The following is a 22,922-nucleotide window of genomic DNA, read 5'->3' on the forward strand; positions in this document are numbered from 1 at the left end:
GCTGCTTTTACTGCAGTAGATGAAGGGCCCGCAGCAAAACAAGCCAGATGTGCTTCCATCACCCGCCGCGAGCCAGACTGGAAGTTTCCACTGGATGTAAAAAGCACAGGTGGCAGATGGCTTTGATCACTTTATAATATGGAGTAAGTGCTTGGAATCAATACAAAGATATCCACAAGCATACTGCTTTGGAATTAAACAGCATGGGTAGGCAACTGCTACACACCCAAGCTTCTCGGGTTGATTAGACTAAGAGCATAGACTTCAATGTACACAAATGCAAACCCAACGTCAAGGAACAGTCGTGACATCTCCTGCACTAGGCTCCAGATAACCTCTGCACTTGCCTCTGCGCCAGAGAAAAAGATCCCCCGTCTATCAGCAACGACAGTATCCCCTGGTGGCCTCAAGCGACTAATATCAATTTCTTCATGGGTTGAATGAACCAAAAACTTCTTACATCCAGATTCAGCTTCAAACAGCGCAGCTAAGGAAATGCCTACCGCTCTACCCTTGCTTCCCAGAGCCATCTGCCCCTCATCACCAGTGCAGGTTCTCCCGCTGTAAGAGCAGCTCAGTCTGCCTGAAAGGACCTGCCTGCGAATCCCAGTTAGACTAAAGCCTCTGCTCCGCTACCGAATGAAGGCAAACTGTCGGTCTCTCTCAGCCTCACTGTCCTCATCAGCTACAGAGCAGCAGTGCTTGGCTTAGCCAGAAACATCAAATGACGTGTAGGAAAGCTTAGAAGTATCAGCTCATGAATGAATGCAGGTTCAGCTATGGGCTTTCTTTGTGAGTGCCCCCTCAAACATCCACCCCAAGAAAATCCAACAGAAAAAACTCATGGTAATATCCTGTGTCCATCATTGTGCACACTGGTAGGGGGAATGACTCCAATGACCTTTTTATAAAATATATCATGATCCAAGGTTGGAACTAGCCATGTATAAACAGAAACCATTAGATTAAACTGTGCTCCTTAAACATATCCACTCGGGATTCCAGCCCTTTAGAGGATGCAGTGCTCTCTCCCATATTTACTCTCCAAACTCTCCAGCAACCCCAAAGGGTCAGGGATAGAAATAAAGAACACTTTCTTTCCTACCTCTAAAGCACACAGGTTTGTGCCCACACAACCATTTACTGTAGTGAACATTTTTTCCTTTGTTTTGTTTTTGATCGTTATAGCTCCTAATCCATAAAGCTCTTGCATTCCCATGAGAGTAAGTATTGACTGGGTGTTCTACAAATAGAGACATGTAGCCCTGCCAGATGGAGGATGAGCCCTCCATTTGCTTGCTTTTCAGTATGAGCAATCCAGCCTAACTGACAGCAAGTATTTCTGCATCATAAGCTATGTAGTTTATTCCACTTCCACAAAAAGTTAAGGGAAACGGAAGATACCCATATATGAGAGTTAGCACATGGGTTACTTCTGATATAAAATGTCACATTGTTCATTAGCTTGAAACGTTCTTTCCTACTACTAGAGCAAAGCACTCACAACTGGGTATACCCTCATTCAGTTCCCACCCAGAAAAAAAAAAAAAAAAAGAAATCCACATGCAAGGCAGTTCTTAGAAGAGGAAGATAAGCAAGCCCTCGCTTGGCTGTACTGTACCTCTAGCATAGATCTGGTGCTCTAGGTTAGTCAGACTGGCTGTACTCCTAGTTCTAAGGTAGACAAGGGGGAGGCCTGGTAGACAGGAGAGACGAAGTTAGAGGGTAAGGTAAATACAGCCAAGAAGACTCCCCTGCAAACAATAAGCACAGAGAATGTTACAAGAATAGCAAGCATCATGCAGTCACAGGATCCTGCCTTTCACCGATGACTGGGAGTAGGACTGTACTTGACAAAGGAACACAGTATTGGCTACGTGAGTTTTTATTGCAGGGCTGGTGTCAAGGCAACACACTCCTTTTCTTTCTCCCTGAATTAGGAGAAAAAACTGTATTGAATGTTTCCTGGAACAAAATGATAAGCCTTTAGGGATTTTTATTTGAAGCATGTTATGATTTTAAATGGCACAGAAAACTCAGCAGAAACCAGTCAGTACCGATTTTAGCAGCAGCTGCTCCAATCAAACTGGAACACAGGAGCAGCAGAATGCGATCACGGTGGGTCTCAAAATTCAGGGGAAAAGCCATGCTGGGTTCCAAATCTAAACAACCTCTACTAAGGAGTTATCTCATAGTACTGTTTAAATTCTAAATTAAGTATGGAAATTTTAAGGCTATTTATACTATACATTTTCATGTGCATTCAAACATCCTTGGAATATAAAATGGATTCAGTGAAGTGCCACACACCCAGGTCATGTGCAGAATCTCAGGCCCTTCCTGAAGAGGCCCAGAGTTACGTCAGGATGAGGCCATACCCTCTTCCCCCCGGAAGAAACAGTGAGAAGCCCCAAGTCCTCTCAGGCTGAGTAGGGGCTATTCCAAGGGCTCATTTTAAGACTGGTCTGATTAAAAAGCATAACTTTTGAGGGAATATGACTAAATATTCTTGAATAAGACATCAAAGTTATGAGTTCAACAAGGTTGAAACCTCCTGACTCTCACAACAAAGGCCCCGCCATCAGCTGAGCAGGTCTACAGGACACAGCCTGGCATCAGCCGCACTGTCACTCGGGAATTTCCAACGAGAAAAGATGCTCGGAAATTGACGTATATTCGGTTATGTCTGCTTATTCCCCCAGAAGTAACCATAAAAATCTCTAACTAAATAAAACAAGGTTTAACTTAGCCCTGGCATTTAATATAAATAAAACAGCTTACTAACTAGAGAAAAGAGAGGAGAAAGTTTTTAAAGGGACAGAAAGAAAAGCAGGGGACAAGGAAGGTTTTCCTCAGAATCCCGAAGCTTGGCCCTTCCTTGTGTTTGCACAGCGCAGGCCGGATTTCGGCTCCCCTGGATTACCACTGCATACGTTCCTTATTACAGAGTTTAATCAGTCTTCTGACAGACCATGTTACATTTGCTGAGACACACTGGGTAGGTTGGAGGAGGAGCCGGAAGAGAAGTTGATGAGCACTGAGTGGCCCTGGCCTTGGGACTCCAAAGCAGCAGCCCGGGGCAGAGAACCAGCATAGCTGGTCTCTCCTTTCTTCCGCGGGCCCAAGGCAGACACACCCTGAGGAGAGGTGGGCCCATACAGATGCTACATACACGCGGAAACCGTCTTCCCATGACCTGTGCACAGACCAGATGGAATACCAAAGTATTCACAAGCTATGTGAACTTCAGCCCAGGCGCCCCAAGAAGCCACACTGAAAAGGTAGGGCTGCGCTGGGGGACAGTGGCTGTGGGACAGGAAGACCATGCAGTTGTCAGCACAATCTCCCGGCTCAGAGGAAAACAAACCTCCAAGATGAGGCTGGAAATAAGGGAAGAAAACTCTTTGCCTTTCAAGTAAAAATAAATAAAATAAAATAAATCTTAAAAGCAAATAAATCCTACTTATCTGGTTTGTTTTGTTTTTTAAATCTGGTCAAAGATGTATGTTTGGCAAAACAGCCATGCTGCATCCCATATCAGAGTGCCTGTTCCAGTCCCGGCTCTTCCACTTCCACCCCAGTTGCTTGCTGATGCACAGCCCAGAAGGCAGCAGTAATGGCGGAGGCACTTGGTCCCTGCCCAAGTGGGAGACTGGGATGGAGTTCCTGACTCAGCCGGCTCAGTGCTAGTTGTTGCAGGCATGTGGAGGACAGAAGAGAGAGGACAGAAGACCTATCTCTGCCTGTCTCCTTCCAATGCCCCCAACTCTCTGCTTTTCAAATAAAGTGAAAACAAATATATAAAAAAGTTTTTAAAAGTGGTCAAAAAGTATAATTGACTGGAAAACCAATGTTTTGCCAGATAAAACACAAACCAAACAACTACTGATCCCAATGCATTCTCAAGTACACCAGTCATGCACAGGTTACTGGAATTCAGGACATATGTCCCATACATCCTTTCTCCCTATCAAAAGCAGAATTAGAGCCACATTCAAAACTCAGTAGTCCATGCCAGAAAACTCTCTCTCAAAGACTAAAACAGAACCCACAGAAGCTATTCAGAATTTCCAATCTGTTCTTCCATGAAGAATTTTGGTTCATTTTAATTTCTCAGAGAAGCCTTGCTCTGCAGGTCAGCAGTGACTCGGTTAGACATTTGTAGAAAAGACCTTACTTTGTCCAAAGCATGGTGGATCCACCGATGAGCCCATCCAGTCTTCTGATTCGGTTGCCTCTACTTCTTTGTCCTCTTTACAGTAATCTGCCATCCAGGATTCCTTGGTACTTACATACTGATCTAGAAAGAATCCCCAAGATATTAAAAAGACAAGTAGAAAAGATTGAGGGTTCAGGTCAAATAACTTCAGGTCAGAAAAGCAAGTGTTCACTGATGGCTGCCTCCCTGTCACGCAGGCCTCTGCCAGATTCTGAGAAGACCAGGCCGGAAACTTCACACTCCGTCGCAAGAGAGTAATAGGAACACAGCAACCATGGCCACAGCCCTGCAATGTGAAAGGTCTAAAGCTAAGAGAAACACAATTCTATGGGGACAAAGAAGAGGAGCTTTTTTCTGTACGGCAGAAGTGGGGTAGTGTACACGAAGGTCCAGGGAAATCAGAGGTGGGGACCTCTGCTCTGGATCTCGAAGAATAACATCCAGGGAGAAGCAACAGCATATGCAACGACTGTGAAACATCAAAGTACGCGCACACCTCGGGAACAATGAATACTCTGATTTGGCTTTAGCAGACCATATTGGGGTAGGGCCTTAGCAAGAAGTCTGAAAAAGGAAAGACTGGGCCTGCAAAGAGCACAGCATGCCACGCCAAAGGAGAGGCTGGCAGACAGACCAGCAGGGAGGCTACGGGGCGTTTAAGACTCCTGTTAAGACACCTACATGGGTTCGATTCCCAGTTCTGGCTCCTGACTACACTTCCTGCTATGCAGAGCCTGGGAGGCAGCAATGATGGTGCAAATGACTGGAAAACCTGGACTAGGTTCCCAGCTCTGGGCTTCAGCCCTGGGCTGTTGTGTACTGGGCTGGTTCACTCCCTAAATGCCCACAACGGTCAGGGCTACACCAGAGTGAAGGCAGAACCCAGGAACGCCATTTGAGTCTCCCATTTGGGTGACAGGCTGCAGAAATAGGCTGAGAAGAATCACAAGGCCAGGTTCAGGTCTAACAGGACAACAGCCGAGGTGAATACACGAAGCCTGACATGGGCTCACATAGGACCACGCCATGCTCACATAGGTGTGAGAGGCTTTTAGGACTCTCACATACTAGGACGTTCCCTCCAACAAGGGACCAAGTTTGCACTCACCGATCAGCACGGAAGTGATATTGATATCCAGACGGGGTCTGGCCTTCGCCTCCAGCTTCAGGCGAGGAGGGTGCAGACGACTGGCTGCCTGTTGCTGCCAGGACACAGAGCACGGCCACGGCTCAATGAAGGGCTCCCAGCCTAGAGCACAAAGGAAACAGGACACCTGCTCAGCGGGCATCAGGAGCCGACAGGGACACCTTTCACAAATGCTCAGCAAGGACAAAGGAGAGTTTCACAGCTTCGTAACTGCAGTTCACTTTTAGCACAGAAGCGCCACCGTTAGCAGATGCCTGCACTGTCCAGGGGCTGTACGAGGAAGAGTGCACAGGTGTCCGTTCCGTGGTCTTCCCTAGACGGCAGGAAGGAGGACAGGGAGTACTGTGCCCTCTCCCACTAAAGGGCACACAGGACTCATTGCTAAGCCACTCAGGTGGAAAAGGGAGTCTCAACTCGGGTTGAAGAAACAACAGCAGCTTAAACAACTATTAAATGTAACTTTGTTGGTTACATGAATGTCCATTAACTGATAAACAGGTCTATCTGCAGGCCCAAGAACTTAACATTTTCACATTTTTTCCCTTAAAACATTGTCATACATATGAGGCATATAAAAACACACAGGCACAGTTTAACGAATAATACATTGTTGGGGCCAGCACTGTGGCATGGCAGGTAAAGCCACCGCTTGCAGTGCAGGCATCCCATATGGGCGCCAGTTCAAGTCCTGGCTGCTCCACTTCCAATCCAGTTCTCTGCTATGGCCTGGGAAAGCAGTACAGATGGCCTAAGTTCTTGGGCCCCTGCACCCATGTGGGAGACCCGGAAGAAGCTCCTGGCTCCTGGCTTCGGATCGGCTCAGCTCCGGCCGTTGCAGCCAACTGGGGAGTGAACCAGTGGATGGAAGACCTCTCTCTCTGCCTCTCCTCTCTGTGTAACTCTGAATTTAAATAAATAAATAAATCTTTAAAGAAAAAAAAAGAATACATAGCAAATACTCATGTACCAACTATTCATCTTAATTCCCCAAGTGCCACTCCCTAATCTCATCCCTTTCTTCCTCTCAACCCTCTCCTATTAGAACTTGAAATTTGAATTATGTGTATTGTTCTTCTTCATAATTCTACCACACATGTATGCGATTCCTAAGAACATACTGATTCGTTTTTTCCTGCTTATGATCTTCCCAGAAGTCACTGTACTTATTCCTTAGGTTTCTATTTTTGCTCAACAACACCTCTCTGAGCATACTGTTGTATATTTGATGCACACAGCTGTGACACATTCATTTTCATCACTGAGCAATAACCCACTATTGCATATATTTATCCATTCTACGTCTGAAAGATAATCAGATTTTAGTTTTATTGCTGTTAAGAACACCAGCAGTCTTTACACTTATTCTAGTAGAAACAGCTAAGAGCGCCTCCCAGGTATAGACCTGGAGGCCTGGAGGCAGAATATAGCGAGGCTGAGTAGGCTTGTATTCAGTTTTCCTCGGTCTTGCCAAATTGTTTTCCAACGTAGCTATAAAAACTCACAATTCTAACAGGAGGAACCATGGATCGGATCTTCACCAATACTTACTAGGGGCAAAATTAAACCTGACCTATCTGTTGGGTGTGAAAGCCCATCTCAGTGTGATTTGAAAGATTCATTTTTGAAGACCAGTCCTTTTCCAGTGTTAAATACACTAACTCAATCAGCCACAGAGCAGGAAATTTACCAACAAAACTCCAATATAGTATGTCGTGCAGAGTAGCTCCATTAATTTCCCTGCATTTGCCACTCAGTAACCAGAATGTCTTCATACAACTTTAAAAGTAAGCAATATTTTGTCTAGGAAAATAAATCGTTCTCAGAAAAATAACTACCATATGCCCTGCATGAGTTTCTCTCATCTAGGAAGACTTGGATCATTACTCTAAAGTTACATATTTTGAACAATAGGAAATCAGAGTGTTACCTTTAAGTGAATCCAGAACAGAGGGAGATGTTAACTACCTTAAAATTGAATGTGATAGGTCCCTACAACAATCAGCAGCAGCATAACCAACGGAGGCTGAATTTTTCATTGACATCAAAGGGAAAAATCAATCATCGGTTTACACCTCCGACTGCACAACATTACTCTGCTGCTTCTGTCCACACCTACTAGGAATCCTGATGGGAATTTCTTTCATCTCTCTTAAGGCAAAGAAGTTCACAGCTCAAATCACAAGGCCCTAATACAGGACGCCTTCTGGATTCCAACCCGTACAGGCCCTCATCCCGGTCCTGCCCATGACTGCATACAGAACCTGAAAACGCCTGGAAGTGTTATCTGGATCTAACAGCTTCCAAAACACACTTGTCTGATCAACTGCATTTTCTTAGGGAGTAGGTTATCACTGACTCCGCACACTGCTAATGAGACAAACAAGGCCGCGGGAGTGAAGAGACTCAAGGTTAAAAATGCTGATGGGCTTAGAGCTCCCCTTGAAATCTGGCTATCATGAGGGCCCAGTGATGCTTCTCTACTGAGCAACGTCATGTTCTGGAATGAGTCAAACTCCAGGATGAGAAAGAAGTAACCACGAAGACTCCTTTTTATTTTATTTTATTTTTTTTTTTATTTATTTATTTTTTTTTGACAGGCAGAGTGGACAGTGAGAGAGAGAGACAAAGAGAAAGGTCTTCCTTTGCCGTTGGTTCACCCTCCAATGGCCGCCGCGGCCGGCGCGCTGCGGCCGGTGCACCGCGCTGATCCGATGGCAGGAGCCAGGAGCCAGGTGCTTTTCCTGGTCTCCCATGGGGTGCAGGGCCCAAGCACCTGGGCCATCCTCCACTGCACTCCCTGACCACAGCAGAGAGCTGGCCTGGAAGAGGGGCAACCGGGACTAGAACCCGGTGTGGCGGCGCCGCTAGGCGGAGGATTAGCCTAGTGAGCCGCGGCGCCGGCCAAGAAAACTCCTTTTTAAATAACTCACTTGTAACCTATCAGAGACATTTTAGAAAAACAAAAAACCGTATCTTCTGTGCTTCTGCAGTCACTTGCTTTTAATCTTTGCTGTCCTGCCTCTACCCTCCTGTCCTTCATGTCAAATGTATGTAACAATGGGCCCAAGGCACACGTTTAAATTTATTTTTTAAATCCCACGATAATACATGCTTTCTACTGACCTGACAGAGCGCGGTTATAGTAATCTCCAGAGAGAGTGAAGTGGGCGTAGCCCTCGGGGCTGCTCCTCATGTGCTGCAGAAAATTCAGACCTGAAAGGAAAGCAGAGCCCACGGCTGCAGGGGGCAGGAGCGGGAGTCCTGTCTGCAGACAGCGACACTGGGGACACGCCAGCTCCACCAGCACTGCAGGTCTCACGGGCAAGCACACACAACTGTGATTTTTAGTCATTTATGCCTGTATCAATTTGCATTTTTAAAAATAGTGCATTAAGTACTATTTATCTTGATTGTTGAGTTTTTTGGCACTTCCTTAAATATTGTGTCTCCCAGCTCTGCCACTCACATGTATCAAAGCCACTGGGAAAGTAAAAAGATATCTACATATATACATGAAAAGAACACATGGTGATAAGAGCAGTTATGTCCTGAAAAATACTAGCTCAAAATTTTAGGATTACCACAGAAAAATAAGTAATCATCTAATTAGCCTCTACAGAAAAGATATTCATGAAAACAGAATCCCCAGTGGTTACTTTTTTTTGAAAGGCAGAGTGGACGGTGAAGAGAGAGAGACAGAAAGGTCTTCCTTTTGCCGCTGGTTCACCCTCCAATGGCCACCGCGGCTGGCACGCTGCAGCCGGCACATCGCGCTGATCCGAAGGCAGGAGCCAGGTGCTTCTCCTGGTCTCCCATGGGGTGCAGGGCCCAAGCACTTGGGCCATCCTCCACTGCACTCCCTGGCCACAGCAGAGCGCTGGCCTGGAAGAGGGGCAACCGGGACAGAATCCGGCACCCCAACCGGGACTAGAACCCGGTGTGGCGGCGCCGCAAGGTGGAGGATTAGCCTAGTGAGCTGCGGCCCCCGCCCCAGTGGTTACTTGTAATCAGGCAGTCCTGGCAGTGTCTGGAAGCACAGGGAAAAGAAGTATTACAGCGTACAGAAGTCAAGTCAAAGCCATACAATCAACTGGAAGGGAAAAAGAAGCTGGCTGAACGGAAAGCAAAGGTGGACGTGGGAGGGAGCCCCGTTCCCAGAGCACGGGCAGTGACGCCCCGCAGGACTAAGCAGTCCTGACCTGGACCCCTCCACTTAGAGAACAGCTCCCACACGAAGAGGCTTTCACCTCCGACATGGTCCTAGGGAGAGGCTCAAAGGTGAGCTTTCCAACAAGGTTCTTGGCTTCTTTTTTAATTTTCAAGAGCTAAAAAGGGTAAAAACATCATTTTCTGAGTTTTGTTTTTATTTTAAAGAGAGTTACAGGGGCTGGCTCTGTGGGGCAGTAGGTTAACCCATCGCCTGAGGTGCTGGTTCTAGTTCCAGCTGCCCCTCTTCCAATCCAGCGCTCTGCAATGGCCTGGGAAGGCAGTGGAGGACGGCCCAGGTGCTTGGGCCGGGCCAGGTTGAAGCCAGGAGTCAAGGGCTTCTTTTGGATCTCCCACAAGAGTGCAGGGGCCCAAGCACCTGGGCCATCCTCTGCTGCCTTCCCAGAAACAGTAGCAGGGAGCTGGGTCGGAAGTGGAGCAGCCGGGACTTGAACCCATGCCCATATGGAATGCCTGTGCTTCAGGCAGCAGCTTAATCCACTGTGCCACAGCGCCAGCCCCATCAAGCTTTCCTTTAAAATGCCTTTAGTAATGGCATTCACTATCATCTTCAGATACATAAAAAGACAAGCAAAATGGAGAGATCAAGAATTACTTAGCTACAGCTGCTACTATAATAGAAATTTTATCAATGACAGTTTCTATTATTATTCAGCTATATGCTGAAGGCCGCATATGGCAAATAAGTAAAAGTATCTTTAAAATACACATAGCCAGGGCTGTGCTACTGTGGGTTAACCCACCTCCGAGAGCACCAGTTTCCAGTGAGTGCCAGTTTGAGTCCCAGCAGCTCCATTTTCAATCCAGCTCCCTGCTAATGACCTGGGAAAGCAGCAGAAGATGCCCCAAGTACTTGTGCCCCTGCACCCTCGCAGGAAACTCAGATGAAACTCCTGGCTCCTGGCTTCAGCCAGGCCCAATGTGGGCCATTGTAGCCATCTGGGGAGTAAACCAGCAGATGGAAGAACTCGATCTCTTGCTCTCTCTCTAACTCTGCCTTTCAAACAAATACATAAATCTTAAAATGCACACACACACACACACACATAATAAAAAGCATATGGAAAAGCATTATCTAAATTACACCCATACCACTAAGAAGACAGCATGAATAATAACATTTAAAAAAAAGCCCAAGTAACTCCGCAGTCAGTGGATGCATCTGAAGACAGGGCAGCACTCACGGGAGAACGTGAGCTCGGCGAGAGGCACGTCGCAGTCCATGCAGTCGTCGATAAAGCAGATGCACACGCTCTCGGCTTTGATTTCCACTCCAGAGAGTCGGGGGGCTGCCACAGCACCCAGGCCATCGCGGCCATCAGAGGCCAGGGAGAGAGACTTCAGAGGCTCTGCATTCTTAAACAACCAACTTGCTGCTTTTTTCAACTGGCCTTAAAAAAAAAAAAATTAAAATGCAGTCAGTTTCCATTAGCTTCCACAGCTAGCCTGGCAATTCATAGAGGAAATGGAAAAACCAAGTTTTATAGGGACCTCCTGGGAAGCCCAAGAAATCCTTGATTACAGAGGTATTCTTAAGTCTTTAAAAAAAAAAAAGGTGAAAAAATCCTACGTGACAACAGGAGTCCTGCTTTTAGGGCAGCAGACAGCAGCCTTCTTTGTTGTGCACCTTCCATTCAAGTTCACCAACACCTGTCAGGATCTGGCTCAGATGGCCCACAGGAAGCCACGCTTGCCCTACAAGACCATCTGCTGCGGGAAGGAGAGGGTCCCAATTCTAGAGGCCACTTGGTACTTCCGCATTTAATCTTCACTACCCAGTTTTGCATATACAGATGCGCTGCTTAATTGTTTTCAAATTTCTTACTTTGTTATAATCTGTCTTCTCAACCAATCACAAATTCCTTAAGAACGGAGAGCAGAGGAACTGCATGTGTGTAACAGACAACTGCTACATAACAGCTGCTTAAATACAACCAGATTGCTAGAGTCTCCCCCTCCCAAATAAAGGGCAAGAAAAGCAAAGCGACACTTGTGAATTACCAGAGAACACTCACACAGCAGTGGAAGCAGCTAAGGACACGTGCTCCCGCCCGGCTCTGCAGGTACTAGCTGCTGCTCCAGGGAAGCCACTTCTGTTTCTGCACCCACAGTGCCCACAGAGAGGCTGACAGGGGAGGAAACGCACCGCACGTGTGGCCTCCTGGAGCAGAGGCGGGCGTGTGCAAAAGGCTCGGCAAGAATCTGGCTCTATTACCATCTCTATTATTGACAGAAGTGAGCTTTTTTTTATTTTTATTTATTTATTTTTTTTAGTTTTTGACAGGCAGAGTGGACAGTGAGAAAGAGAGACAGAGAGAAAGGTCTTCCTTTTTCCGTTGGTTCACCCCACAATGGCCGCTGCGCTGGCGCACCGTGCTGATCCAAAGCCAGGAGCCAGGTGCTTCTCCTGGTCTCCCATGGGGTGCAGGGCCCAAGCACTTGGGCCATCCTCCACTGCCTTCCTGGGCCACAGCAGAGAGCTGGCCTGGAAGAGGAGCAACCGGGACAGAATCCGGTGTGCCAGCACCACAGGTGGAGGATTAGCCTATTGAGCCATGGTGCCAGCCAAAAGTAAGCTTTAATTACTATAGAAATAAAACAAAGAAACCCAAAGGTTCTTAGAAAAAAAAATTTTAATTTTATTTATTTATTTGAGAGGTAGAGAGAAAGATCTCCCATCCAATGGTTCATTTCCCAAATGGCCGCAACATTCAGAGCTAGGCCAATCCAAAGCCAGGAGCCAGGAGCTTCTTCAGGGTCTCCCACGTGGGTACAGGGGCCCAAGCATTTGGGCCATCTTCCACTGCTTTCCTTGGGTCATAAGCAGAAAACTGGAAGAGTAGCTGGTGCATAACCTGGCGCCCAAATGGGCTGCTGGTGCCACAGGCAGAGGCTTAGCCTAATGTGCCACAGCGCCTGCCCCAGTAAAAAATTTTTAAATGTGCTTTGATTGTTAAAATATAGAAAGAGGGAAAAGTAAAGTTAATTAAGAGGTACAGGTTGAGTATCCCTTACCTGAAATGCTTGGGACCAAAAGTGTTTCAGACTTTGGATTCCTTTTAATGCACATATAAATAAAGAGGTACATTGGGCAAAGTTTTTTTTTTTTTTTTTTTTTAAAAAAGAAGCCTTGTCGAGTCCAGTCAATGGCATGAAAAATATATCTATACCCTTTGTTCTAGTATCTATAAAATTAGGTCTCTCTACCAGGGAAATATTTAAAAGATAGAAAAAAGTTCACATGGCCGGTGCCGCGGCTCACTAGGCTAATCCTCCGCCTAGCGGCGCCGGCACACCGGGTTCTAGTCCCGGTCGGGGCGCCAGATTCTGTCCCGGTGGCCCCTCTTCCAGGCCAGCCCTCTGCTGTGGCCAGGGAGTGCAGTGGAGGATGGCCCAAGTGCTTGGGCCCTGCACCCCATGGGAGACCAGGAAAAGCACCTGGCTCCTGGCTCCTGCCATCGGATCAGCGCGGTGCGCCGGCCGCAGCGCGCCGGCCGTGTCGGCCATTGGAGGGTGAACCAACGGCAAAGGAAGACCTTTCTCTCTGTCTCTCTCTCTCACTGTCCACTCTGCCTGTCAAAAAAATAATAAAAAAAAAATAAATAAAAATAAAAATAAAAAAAGAAAAAAGTTCACATCAAAGACATGCTTACTACTGAATCGTGTATAATACTGCGAAACAAAAGCGGAGCTGGCCATGTGCAGTAGTAGGCTAAGCCTCCACTTGTGGCGCTGGCATCCCTTATGGGTGCCTATTCGTGTCCCAGCTGCTCCTCTTCCAATCCAGCTCTCTGATATGGCCTGGGAAAGCATCAGCAGATGGCCCAAGTGTTTGGACCATGCACCAGCGTGAGAGACCCAGAAGACGCTTCTGGCTCCTGGCTTCCGATCAGCCCTGCTGCGGCGTGGCAACCATTTGGGGAGTAAACAAGTGGATGTAAGATCTTTCTATCTCTCCCTCCTCTGTCTCTAACTCTACCTCTCAAATAAATAAAATTTTTAAAGAAAAACAAGTAAAAGACAGTTAAATTAGAATATGTCCTAGGGCTGGCACTGTGGCACACTGCGTTAACGCCCTGGCCTGAAGAGCCGGCACCCTATATGGGCACTGGTTCAAGATCCGGCTTCTCCACTTCTGATCCAGCTCTCTACTATGGCCTGGGAAAGCAGTACAAGATGGCCCAAGTCCTTGGGCCCCTGCACCCTCATGGGAGACCTGGAAGACGGTCCTGGCTCCTGGCTTCGGATCAGTGCAGTTCCATCCATTGCAGCCAATTGGGGAGTGAACCATCATATGGAAGACCTCTGTCTGTCTATCTCTCTCTCTCTCTCTCTCTCTGCCTCTCCTCTCTCTGTGTAACTCTGACTTTCAAATAAACAAAAAAATCTTTAAAAAAAATAGAAAATAAATAAAAAGAATATGTCCTTAGAGTTAATGTAAAAAAATCAGTTTATAAATAATTTTAATGATATAGGGAGATGCTGATAGAACACTAAGTAACTGTAACAAAATAATTCAATCAAATATTACTTGAAAGCCTGTGATACTGCATTTGCAATACAATCTACCAATATATAAAATATGTATGTGCACATAAATGTGTGGCTACGCACAGCACACAGAGACACAGAAAGGGAGAGGTGCACAGAAGTATAAGGAACACAGCCTTGGTGCGCTTCTACTTAAGAGAAATGGGGTCCATGGGGAAGTAGGAAGGCACTGCGACACAGGAGAAAGAACACAGGCTTAGAGTCAGGAAGACCTGCCTTCAAGCCCTCACTAATAGCGGACTTCACACAGGCTTCCCCAACCTAACTGAGTAAGTTTCCCTACCTCCATGGGCTGTGAAGATGCAACAGGAAAACCCAGAGACAGGCATACAGGGCTGAGTACATGCACGAAGGGTGATCAGCAGCCCCACTATGACACGCGAAGGGCCTTCTAAATATGCACCAGCAGTCCGATTCACCTTGCGGGAGTCCGGGAGCAGAGGGAAAGGACGCACAGTCTGAAAATAAACACTAGATCACGGAACCCTCGTTCAAATTACCTTGACACACCAACAGAGCTTTGCGACAGTCCTCCATGCTGAATCCCAGCTCCTGCAGTCTAGCCAGCTGTAACTCTAGGAAGTAATTTTATGGAAATTAATCCACAGACTAACTTAAGAATAAAGAAAAGAAATTCAGAAACTGGCAACTAAAATACTTCATTTCTGTATGTAAAAGTGAGCTCGTAATTGGAGGCTTCTATCAAGAGTACCCTAAAATTTTAAGTCTTTTCCCTATATTGACTATTTTTCAAAGCTTAAAACTCTTAGTATTATCCACATAACTATGGAAGTTCTGAAAGAAACTGAAAGGAAAAATAGCATAGGCTAGAGCAGTTCATTTAGGGTGCTTTGTTTGTTTTTAAATTTAAAAAAAAAAGTCATACGTATGACTTACAAGTATACTTAACAGCATACAATTAGATTCTGAACAACTGTGCAAAAGGAAAATTTTAATGTTAAAAAGAGGGATGGTTATTATAATGGAAGACTGAGTGTGTTTTATTGTCAAACACTTACCCAAGACAGGATCTAAGCTATGTCTTGTCCCCTCTCTGATTTCTTCTCCAACTCGAGATGCCCCTGGGAGGTAACTGCTAACACAGTCTGATTCCAAGGCCACTGAGTCTGGTACTGCAGCATTAGCTTGCTCTGGGATGGATTTCGCAATGGCAAGAAACAGCTGAACATCATTATAGGAGAGTCTGATATCCAGGGCTTGTAATTGAATCTAACAAAATGTAAAAGGTAGCAAATTTTTAAATGCATTTGGCTTTGCTCAAACACTTTAACAGATATACTTCCTATTTCAGGTGTTAAAAGTTCAACAGATACTAAATCAAATTTCTCGTTTAGACGACTGCAAAGATCTTGAAATTAAGCACTAGTGACCATAAAGTATGCCATCTCAGCTCTGAGGGCAAATGGTCACACAACTGCAGTAAATAAAAATACGAAGCTACGCTAACGGCTACAGCACTTAGTATGTCAGCAGGACGATCTTCATGCAAGCATATTAATCATTAACAGAAGGATCAAAGGATGGCTTGGGAGAAACAAGACCATATAGCAGCAACACACTGTAACCTATTTTGAATGGCTATATTTAATTTTTTAAATCTAAAATCAACCAACCAAGGAACAAACTCTCTCCTTTATTCGAACACAACTTTGACTGAGTCAACGGTGACCCAAAGCAAGAGTGTCTTCTGAGACCCATTGCCCCTCAGGGGTGAGCAAGGCCGCACTGGTGGAGGCATGGAGGCCAGCCCTGTGACTGAGTGCCTGGCTGCGGTGCTCCAGTCATTCACTTTCCGTCTGCCCAGGAGGTACCACTAAGACTGAAAGGCAGATGGCTTTCACAGGCCCTTTTCAGTCTTGCATGGTTCAAACCGACTACTCCCCTTCCACCAAAGCAGTGAAACACCAAGTTAGCCTTCCCCTGCTTGGCTTCACCCTCTGATCCTCCCCACCCGCCTGCACCACTCTCCGGCCTGGTCAAACCGCCTGTTTCCACATGGACTTTGCTTTGTAACGTGAAACGCTCTTCCGCTTCCACTCTGCCAACTCACATGCCGCCCTTCCTCCCAAACTCACCCAACCTTGAGCTCATTCACAATAAATATCCCTGCAAACTTTGAGTTCTGCTTCCTGTAAACTTTTACAGAACTTCAGTGTGATACCAGACCATTAGAAGGTCGTGCATCCTCCCCAAAACCGCAAGACCTCCTAGCACAGAGACAATACCGATCTCTTTGGCATTGCTGCAGTAACTAAAATGCCGCCAGCTCAGTGCAAGGGAAGCCTGCAGGGGAAAGTGTTTGAGATTCCGTCATTACCTCCAAGACAGGTGGGAAATCTTCACTGTTGAACGCATCCATCAGTCCTGAGCTGTTCTGATAAGAAGAATTCCCCACCAGCTCCACCTGAATTTGTACTGGATCAACAATTGAAAGAGCTGTATCATGCTCGTTCCCAAGTCGGCAAGAAAATACCTAGAGAATGAGATGCAGTGTGGCAGGGATTAACGTCAGCCCAAAAAGAAACCGCCTCAGAAGCAGTCAGCCCTGTGTCATCACAAGACCATAGCCAGTACAAGAGCTCGCACAGGGGTACACCCTGAGAAAAAAACAGTCCAACAGTTCATCTGGAGAGGCTTAAAGATCCCACACCCTTCCACCCGAAAATCCTACTTCTCTTTAGAAACTAGCCTAAGAAAATACTGCAAAATACAGAAAATTTCACTGAACCATGACTAATAATTAAAAAGAAAAATTAAGAGGATGTGGGTTTTGACACAGCAGCGGAGACGCTGCGTGGGACCCTCGCGTTCCACCCGGGACTACGCAGGCTGCAGCGCTGGCTCCACTCCCAATCCCAGTGTCCTCTAACAACACACAGCCTGAGAGGCAGCAGGTGAGGACGACTCAAGCACCTGGATCCCTGCCTCTCATGGGGAGCTCCTGGATCCTGAACTAAGCCTGGCCCAGTCTGAGCTGCTACACGCATTTAGGGGATGAACCAGAAAATGGGAGATCTCTCTCTTTCTCACTCTTAAAATAACTCAATAAAATAACTAAAAAATATTTAATTAAAAAAAATGAAGCACAAAAAAGGAATTCATGTCTATTCAAAGGAACATTTTAGCCATTTAAACATGACAGTTACAAAGATCATACGACATGAAAGAAGATAGTTACAACACAGATAATGTGAAAATACAGCCCAATCCACATACTATTTCTTAATGACTTTCTTTATTAAGAAAACAAACATCAAAATGTCAATAGAAATTATCTATGTGTAGGACAGGGAATTTCCTCTTCCCTTAATTGAAAATAAATACATGAATTATTGAAGCTGGGTGATAGGTACCTAGATGTTCAAAATAGTCTATAATAAAATGCTAAAAAAATTTGTGGGGCGTGAAAAGGAGGGAGGACTTCCATTCTAGAACCAAATTATTTTGTATGCATAAAAGAATACAGAGGCCGGCGCCGCGGCTCACTAGGCTAATCCTCCCGCCTGCAGAGCCGGCACCCGGGTTCTAGTCCTGGTCGGGGCGCCGGATTCTGTCCCGGTTGCCCCTCTTCCAGGCCAGCTCTCTCTGTTGTGGCCCGGGAAGGCAGTGGAGGATGGCCCAAGTGCTTGGGCCCTGCACCCCATGGGAGACCAGGAGAAGCACCTGGCTCCTGGCTTCTGATCAGCGCGGTGCGGTCATTGGAGGCCAGCCGTGGCGGCCATTGGAGGGTGAACCAATGACAAAAGGAAGACCTTTCCCTCTGTCTCTATCTCTCACTGTCCACTCTGCCTGTCAAAAAAATAAATAAATAAAAAATTAAATTAAATTTAAAAAAAAGAATACAGAGAGGGGCTGGCGCTGTGGTGTAGCAGGTAAAGCAGCTGCCTGCAGTGCCAGTATCCCATATGCCACGGGTTCGAGTCCCAGCTGCTCCATTTCCAATCCAGTTCTCTGCTGTGGCCTGGGAAGGCAGTAGAGGAAGGCCCAGGTTCTTAGGCCTCCACACTCATGTGGAAGACCCGAAGGAAGCTCCTGCCTCCTGGCTTCGGATCGGCCCAGCTCTGGCCATTGCAGTCATCTGGGGAGTGAACCAGCAGATGCAAGACCTCTCTCTCTGCCTCTGCAAGTCTGTCTTTCAAATAAATAAATCTTTAAAAACATTAAAAAAGAATACAGAGAAAAGGAGATAGCATTCTTTTCAGGCCCTTTTGTCCCTTTCCCTTCCCCTTTTAGGGCATTTCCTAACAACTGAAACATACGTGACTCCAAGGGCCTCTGCCATAGTCAACATTAACTCATTATACTTTATCTATTCTCCCCGCAGGGACGTGACAAGGAGGTGTTAACACTAAGCGTCAGCCGAGCTACCTGAAGAACAACACTGAGAGGAGCTTCCGAGAATCTCAAACACTTCACATGCAGCTTTGCTGAGACTCCGGAGCAGACGTTTCATTTTCCTTCAAGCACTTCTGCTACACAAAACCCAGTTGTACCTGACAGTCCATTCATCAGTCACAAAGATTTCCCAAGCGAAGGTGGTACAGTGGTGGTCTGGAAAGCAGGCTGAACTCCAGTTCATGACCGACTCACATCACACTGGCAAATCCTTCCCCTCTTTGTATGAGAGAAACAAGTGGCCAAGAAGTGAACTGTGGAGGCCAGCAGTGCAGGGCAGTGGGCGCAGCTGCAGCCTGCGGTGCCGGCCCCCTATATGAGTGCCTGGGAAGGCAGCGGATGGCAGCTCAAGTTCTCGGGCCAGAGGGCCCACGTGGGAGACCCAAATGGAAGTGAATGGAAGATCTCTCTCCCTCTTCATTCCCCTCCTCTCTAACTCTGCCTTTCAAATAAATAAATAAATGTGGTTTTTCTAAAAAGTGAAACGTGAAATCTCTACAGGTTTTATTCAGTTATATTTGACATGTGCCCCCCTCAAAAAAATACCGCTGATGGTGAAATTAAGTTTCCTTCATGCAACCCCTAACATCACCTCTGGAAAGAAGAGGGCATAAAAAGTTCAATTGTAAAGGGAAAGGAACCCTGACCAAATATTCTCACATTATAACAAGAGGAAAGTCAGCGGAGATCAGTCAATTAAGAACATCTGATGCAAACAAGAATCTGCCCCATTTTCCCTCTATCTCCACAATTATGGCATAGAAAGAGACAGCAGGCTTTGCTTAATATTGTAGATGAAATTTCCAACTACAAAGGCCGAGCCCAGAGCAGCACCATTGGAGATGCCCTCTTGGGATATACATGACTCTCTAGAGCTGCCCTTTTGCAGATCAGACAGTCCTAAATGTTAGACAACACATGAAATCCTTAACACCTTCTAGAAACAGATTTCCATTACCCAGAGAGCTAGGATGGTCCTCAACATGGGGAACGGGATACAGGGAGAGGGCCCACTGCCTCACCTCTGCACACCTGCCGTGAACTAGTCCTGCGGAACCAGAAGCCCCAGCACGGGGCCTAAGCAGCACAGGGACAAGAAGAGAACAGAGTGTGTAAGAGGTAAAGTTCCTCCACAGGTTTATAGACTAACACTGGAGGACTGAATTCACACATTAGAACAATTAAATAATTTCAGAAGAAAATGGACAGGAGAAAAAGGCAACAGCCCTGCAACCCCGTGAACTCCTTCCCCTCACGAGAAAGTCTGTGTGGTAAAATTCTCGTCCAGATGCTTTTCTTTGAGCCAAACACGTGGTGCTGTGATCAACTCACAGAACTCTTACCTCGATGCCAAACAAACTTCCTGAAAAGGGGCGATCAACAAACCGTGGCTTATAGGTCAGCACCGTGGTGCCTTTCAGAATGATGGCATTGGTATCGAAGCAGGACACATCTTCAACGACCACAAACTCTGTGCCTGGAATGCAAACAACACCAATCAACCCAAAGTTAGGTTTCTCTCTGCAGCATCTATTTTTAAGCTGGAGAGAAAAATTGCACCCAGTCTTCCTAGAAGGCCTAACAGACACTCAGAAGCCCAAGAAATCATCCTTTCTCCAAGTAAGACCGTAGTTCAAAGCCCCAGGAAGTGGACTCAGATACCACAGCTGGTCAGGCAGCATAAGGCACTGACTGCACCTGTGCAGCTGCTCAAGTTGTTACAGAGAACGTCCGTCAGTCCAAGTCGAGATTCTGCAGCCAGCAGGCAGCTCCTGCACGTACTCACACACGGCAAGCTCACTCTGCTGTACACGATGCTTTCATAAAGTAGAAATCATCTATAAAGCAAGCATTTCTTTATTTTATTTTTATTTTATTTTTATTTTATTTTGACAGGCAGAGTGGACAGTGAAAGAGAGAGAGACAGAGAGAAAGGTCTTCCTTTTTCTGTTGGTTCACCCCGCAATGGCCGCTGCGGCTGGCGCACCGCGCTGATCCGATGGCAGGAGCCAGGTGCTTCTCCTGGTCTCCCATGGGGTGCAGGGCCCAAGCACTTGGGCCATCCTCCACTGCCTTCCCTGGCCACAGCAGAGAGATGGCCTGGAAGAGGGGCAACCGGGACAGAATCCGGCGCCCCGACCAGGACTAGAACCCGGTATGCCGGCGCCACAGGCGGGAGGATTAGCCTAGTGAGCCGGGGCGCCAGCCTGCAAGCATTTCTAACTGTGTCTAAAATGCACAGAAGATTGCCCAAGTCCTTGGGCCCCTGCACCCACATGGGAGACCCAGAAGAAGCTCCTGGCTCCTGGCTTCAGATTGGCGCAGCTCCAGCAGTTGCAGCCATCTGGAGAATGAACCAGTGGATAGAAGACCTCTCTCTCTCTCTCTCTAACTCTCTACCTCTCCTTCTCTCTCTGTGCAACTCTTTCAAATAAATAAATAAATCTTTTAAAAAAAGTGAAATAAAACATACTGTGCTAATAAGTCTCATCAAAACCACTGAGAAATGCATAGGGGAAAACACAGCAATAAATAAAGAGACACATGTAGTTGTACTATAGGAGCTCACTAGTTAACAAAAACAATAGTATGTCCATCTGTAAAGAGAAATATTCCCTTGCTAAAGAAAATAACAATCTCCTCACTGATTCACCTTCAAAACTGAGATTTGCACATACCACATCTGCTTAGATTCAGTTAAGACCCATCTGTCAGGGCCCTAAAGATCAATCAGAAAATCAATGCCAGACTTCACATTGGGAATAAAGACCTGTGTCCAGGCAGGGGCTCAACCAAGCATGTGGACGAGGCAGGTAGAGGAGAGGGACAAGGCAGCTTCCACCTAAAAATCAAGGCCAGAACCCTGAGTTCTTTTGGCCTGTGAAAGATCTAAATGTATACGTGCTCATGTGAAAAGATAAAAAGTAATAGAGAAATCTTCCAGGAAGACTGATCCTGAACCTAACACCAAAACTTAGAACCAGTGAATTGTACCTACATATATTCACCTGTTACATTAACCTTGACCTCCAGGTGCCTTTCACTGGACACAGGAAGGGATGACCGCTTGGTAACTACTCCACTCTTCACAGTTTTGGGAACTACAGCAGATTCATTGCTACAATGCCGGTGGCGAGAAGGAGTAACATTCTGTTTCTTAATATCACTGGGAGTGTGGAGAAAATCATGGACTAACAGGAGCCAATCAAATATGAGAAACACACGAAGATTGTTGAGAACTACTGTAAAACAGGAGGAATCCTTGGTAGATCTACAAAAAAGAAGATAAAACAGGACAAAGAAACATGATGTTTTCATGATCTACAAATGTATTACTCATTTTTGGCAGATGGTATCCAGTATTTTCTAAACTGACAGCTTCAACTACCAATAAACTCTCCACACTGGTTTAATAATATATTCAGCATATGCTTCCCAAAGGGTAATCATATTTTTCTAATCAAGAGGGAATTGCTATGAGAAAACAATCCAGAGAGCTCAGCGGTTCTCAGCCAGGGTGACTCTGCTCTCCTGGAGTCACTAGGCAATATCTGGAGACATTTTTATTATCACATGGAGGGGGCTGCTGCTGCAGTTAGCAGAGGCCATCCCACCGTAAACAGAGGCTAACCATCCCACCATAAACGGCACAGCCCCACGACAGTGGCGGGCTGAGCATCCCTAATCTGAAGTCCAAAATCCACACCATCCGACACCCAAACAGTTTCAGATTTTGCAGTTTTTGGATTACGGATGCGTCATCAGTAAAGTCTATGCAAATATTCCAAACTCTGAAAAAAATCTCCAATTTGAAGTGCATAAGGGATACTTGCCTATAGTGTTGAAGCTGAGATTCTGGTGTAGTAGAAAGTGAACAGACTGTAGAGTCAGAGGCCCAGACTTAAATACAGCCACTTACAGGTTGTGTTACCTTGGTTAAGTCACCTATATCCTCTTAGTCTGCTTCCTCACTTATTTTCAAGATTTATTTAACTACTTGAAACACAGAGTTACAAGACAGAGAGAGGGAGAAGCAGAGGCAGAGGCAGAGAGAGAGAGAGAGAGAGAGAGAGAGAGATCTTCCAACTGTGGCTCACTCCCCAAATGGCTGCAATGGCTGAAGCTGAGCTGGCCCAAAGCCAGGAGCCAGGAGTTTTTTCCGTGTCTCCCATGCGGGTGCAGGGGCCCAAACACCTGGGCCATCTTCCACTGCTTTCTCAGGCCACAGCAGAGAGCTGGATGGGAAATGGAGCAACCAGGACTAGAACCAGTGCCCATATGGGATGCCAGCACTGCAGATGGCAGCTTTACCCACTACACCATAATGCTGGCCCCTGCTTCCTCACTTACAAGATGAAGAAT

General features: G+C 46.3%; 1 protein-coding gene across 6 annotated transcripts in view; it reads right to left on the reverse strand.

The window, feature by feature from the left end:
* VPS13D (vacuolar protein sorting 13 homolog D) overlaps positions 1–22,922 on the reverse strand; it is a 276,465-nt gene that overhangs the window by 165,798 nt on the left and 87,745 nt on the right. For 5 of the 6 annotated variants that reach the window (XR_016210247.1, XM_008275374.5, XM_008275373.5 and 2 more), the window contains 10 exons: positions 21,569–21,831; positions 19,904–20,037; positions 16,483–16,638; positions 15,164–15,374; positions 14,645–14,719; positions 10,778–10,984; positions 8,490–8,579; positions 5,328–5,468; positions 4,178–4,300; positions 1,622–1,696 (listed from right to left, as the gene is read on the reverse strand). Coding sequence is in view for 5 of the 6 variants with exons in the window: in XM_008275374.5 (XP_008273596.4) it covers positions 1,622–1,696; positions 4,178–4,300; positions 5,328–5,468; positions 8,490–8,579; positions 10,778–10,984; positions 14,645–14,719; positions 15,164–15,374; positions 16,483–16,638; positions 19,904–20,037; positions 21,569–21,831 (1,475 nt within the window). In the remaining variant the exon portion in view is untranslated. The remainder of the gene's footprint in view (positions 1–1,621; positions 1,697–4,177; positions 4,301–5,327; positions 5,469–8,489; positions 8,580–10,777; positions 10,985–14,644; positions 14,720–15,163; positions 15,375–16,482; positions 16,639–19,903; positions 20,038–21,568; positions 21,832–22,922) is intronic. The other variant, XM_008275375.5, reaches the window with a different exon arrangement.

The sequence above is a fragment of the Oryctolagus cuniculus genome, chromosome 7, assembly GCF_051225735.1.
Source record: "Oryctolagus cuniculus isolate XC-2025 breed Fujian yellow rabbit chromosome 7, ASM5122573v1, whole genome shotgun sequence".
In the NCBI taxonomy this organism is placed as follows: Eukaryota; Metazoa; Chordata; class Mammalia; order Lagomorpha; family Leporidae; genus Oryctolagus; species Oryctolagus cuniculus.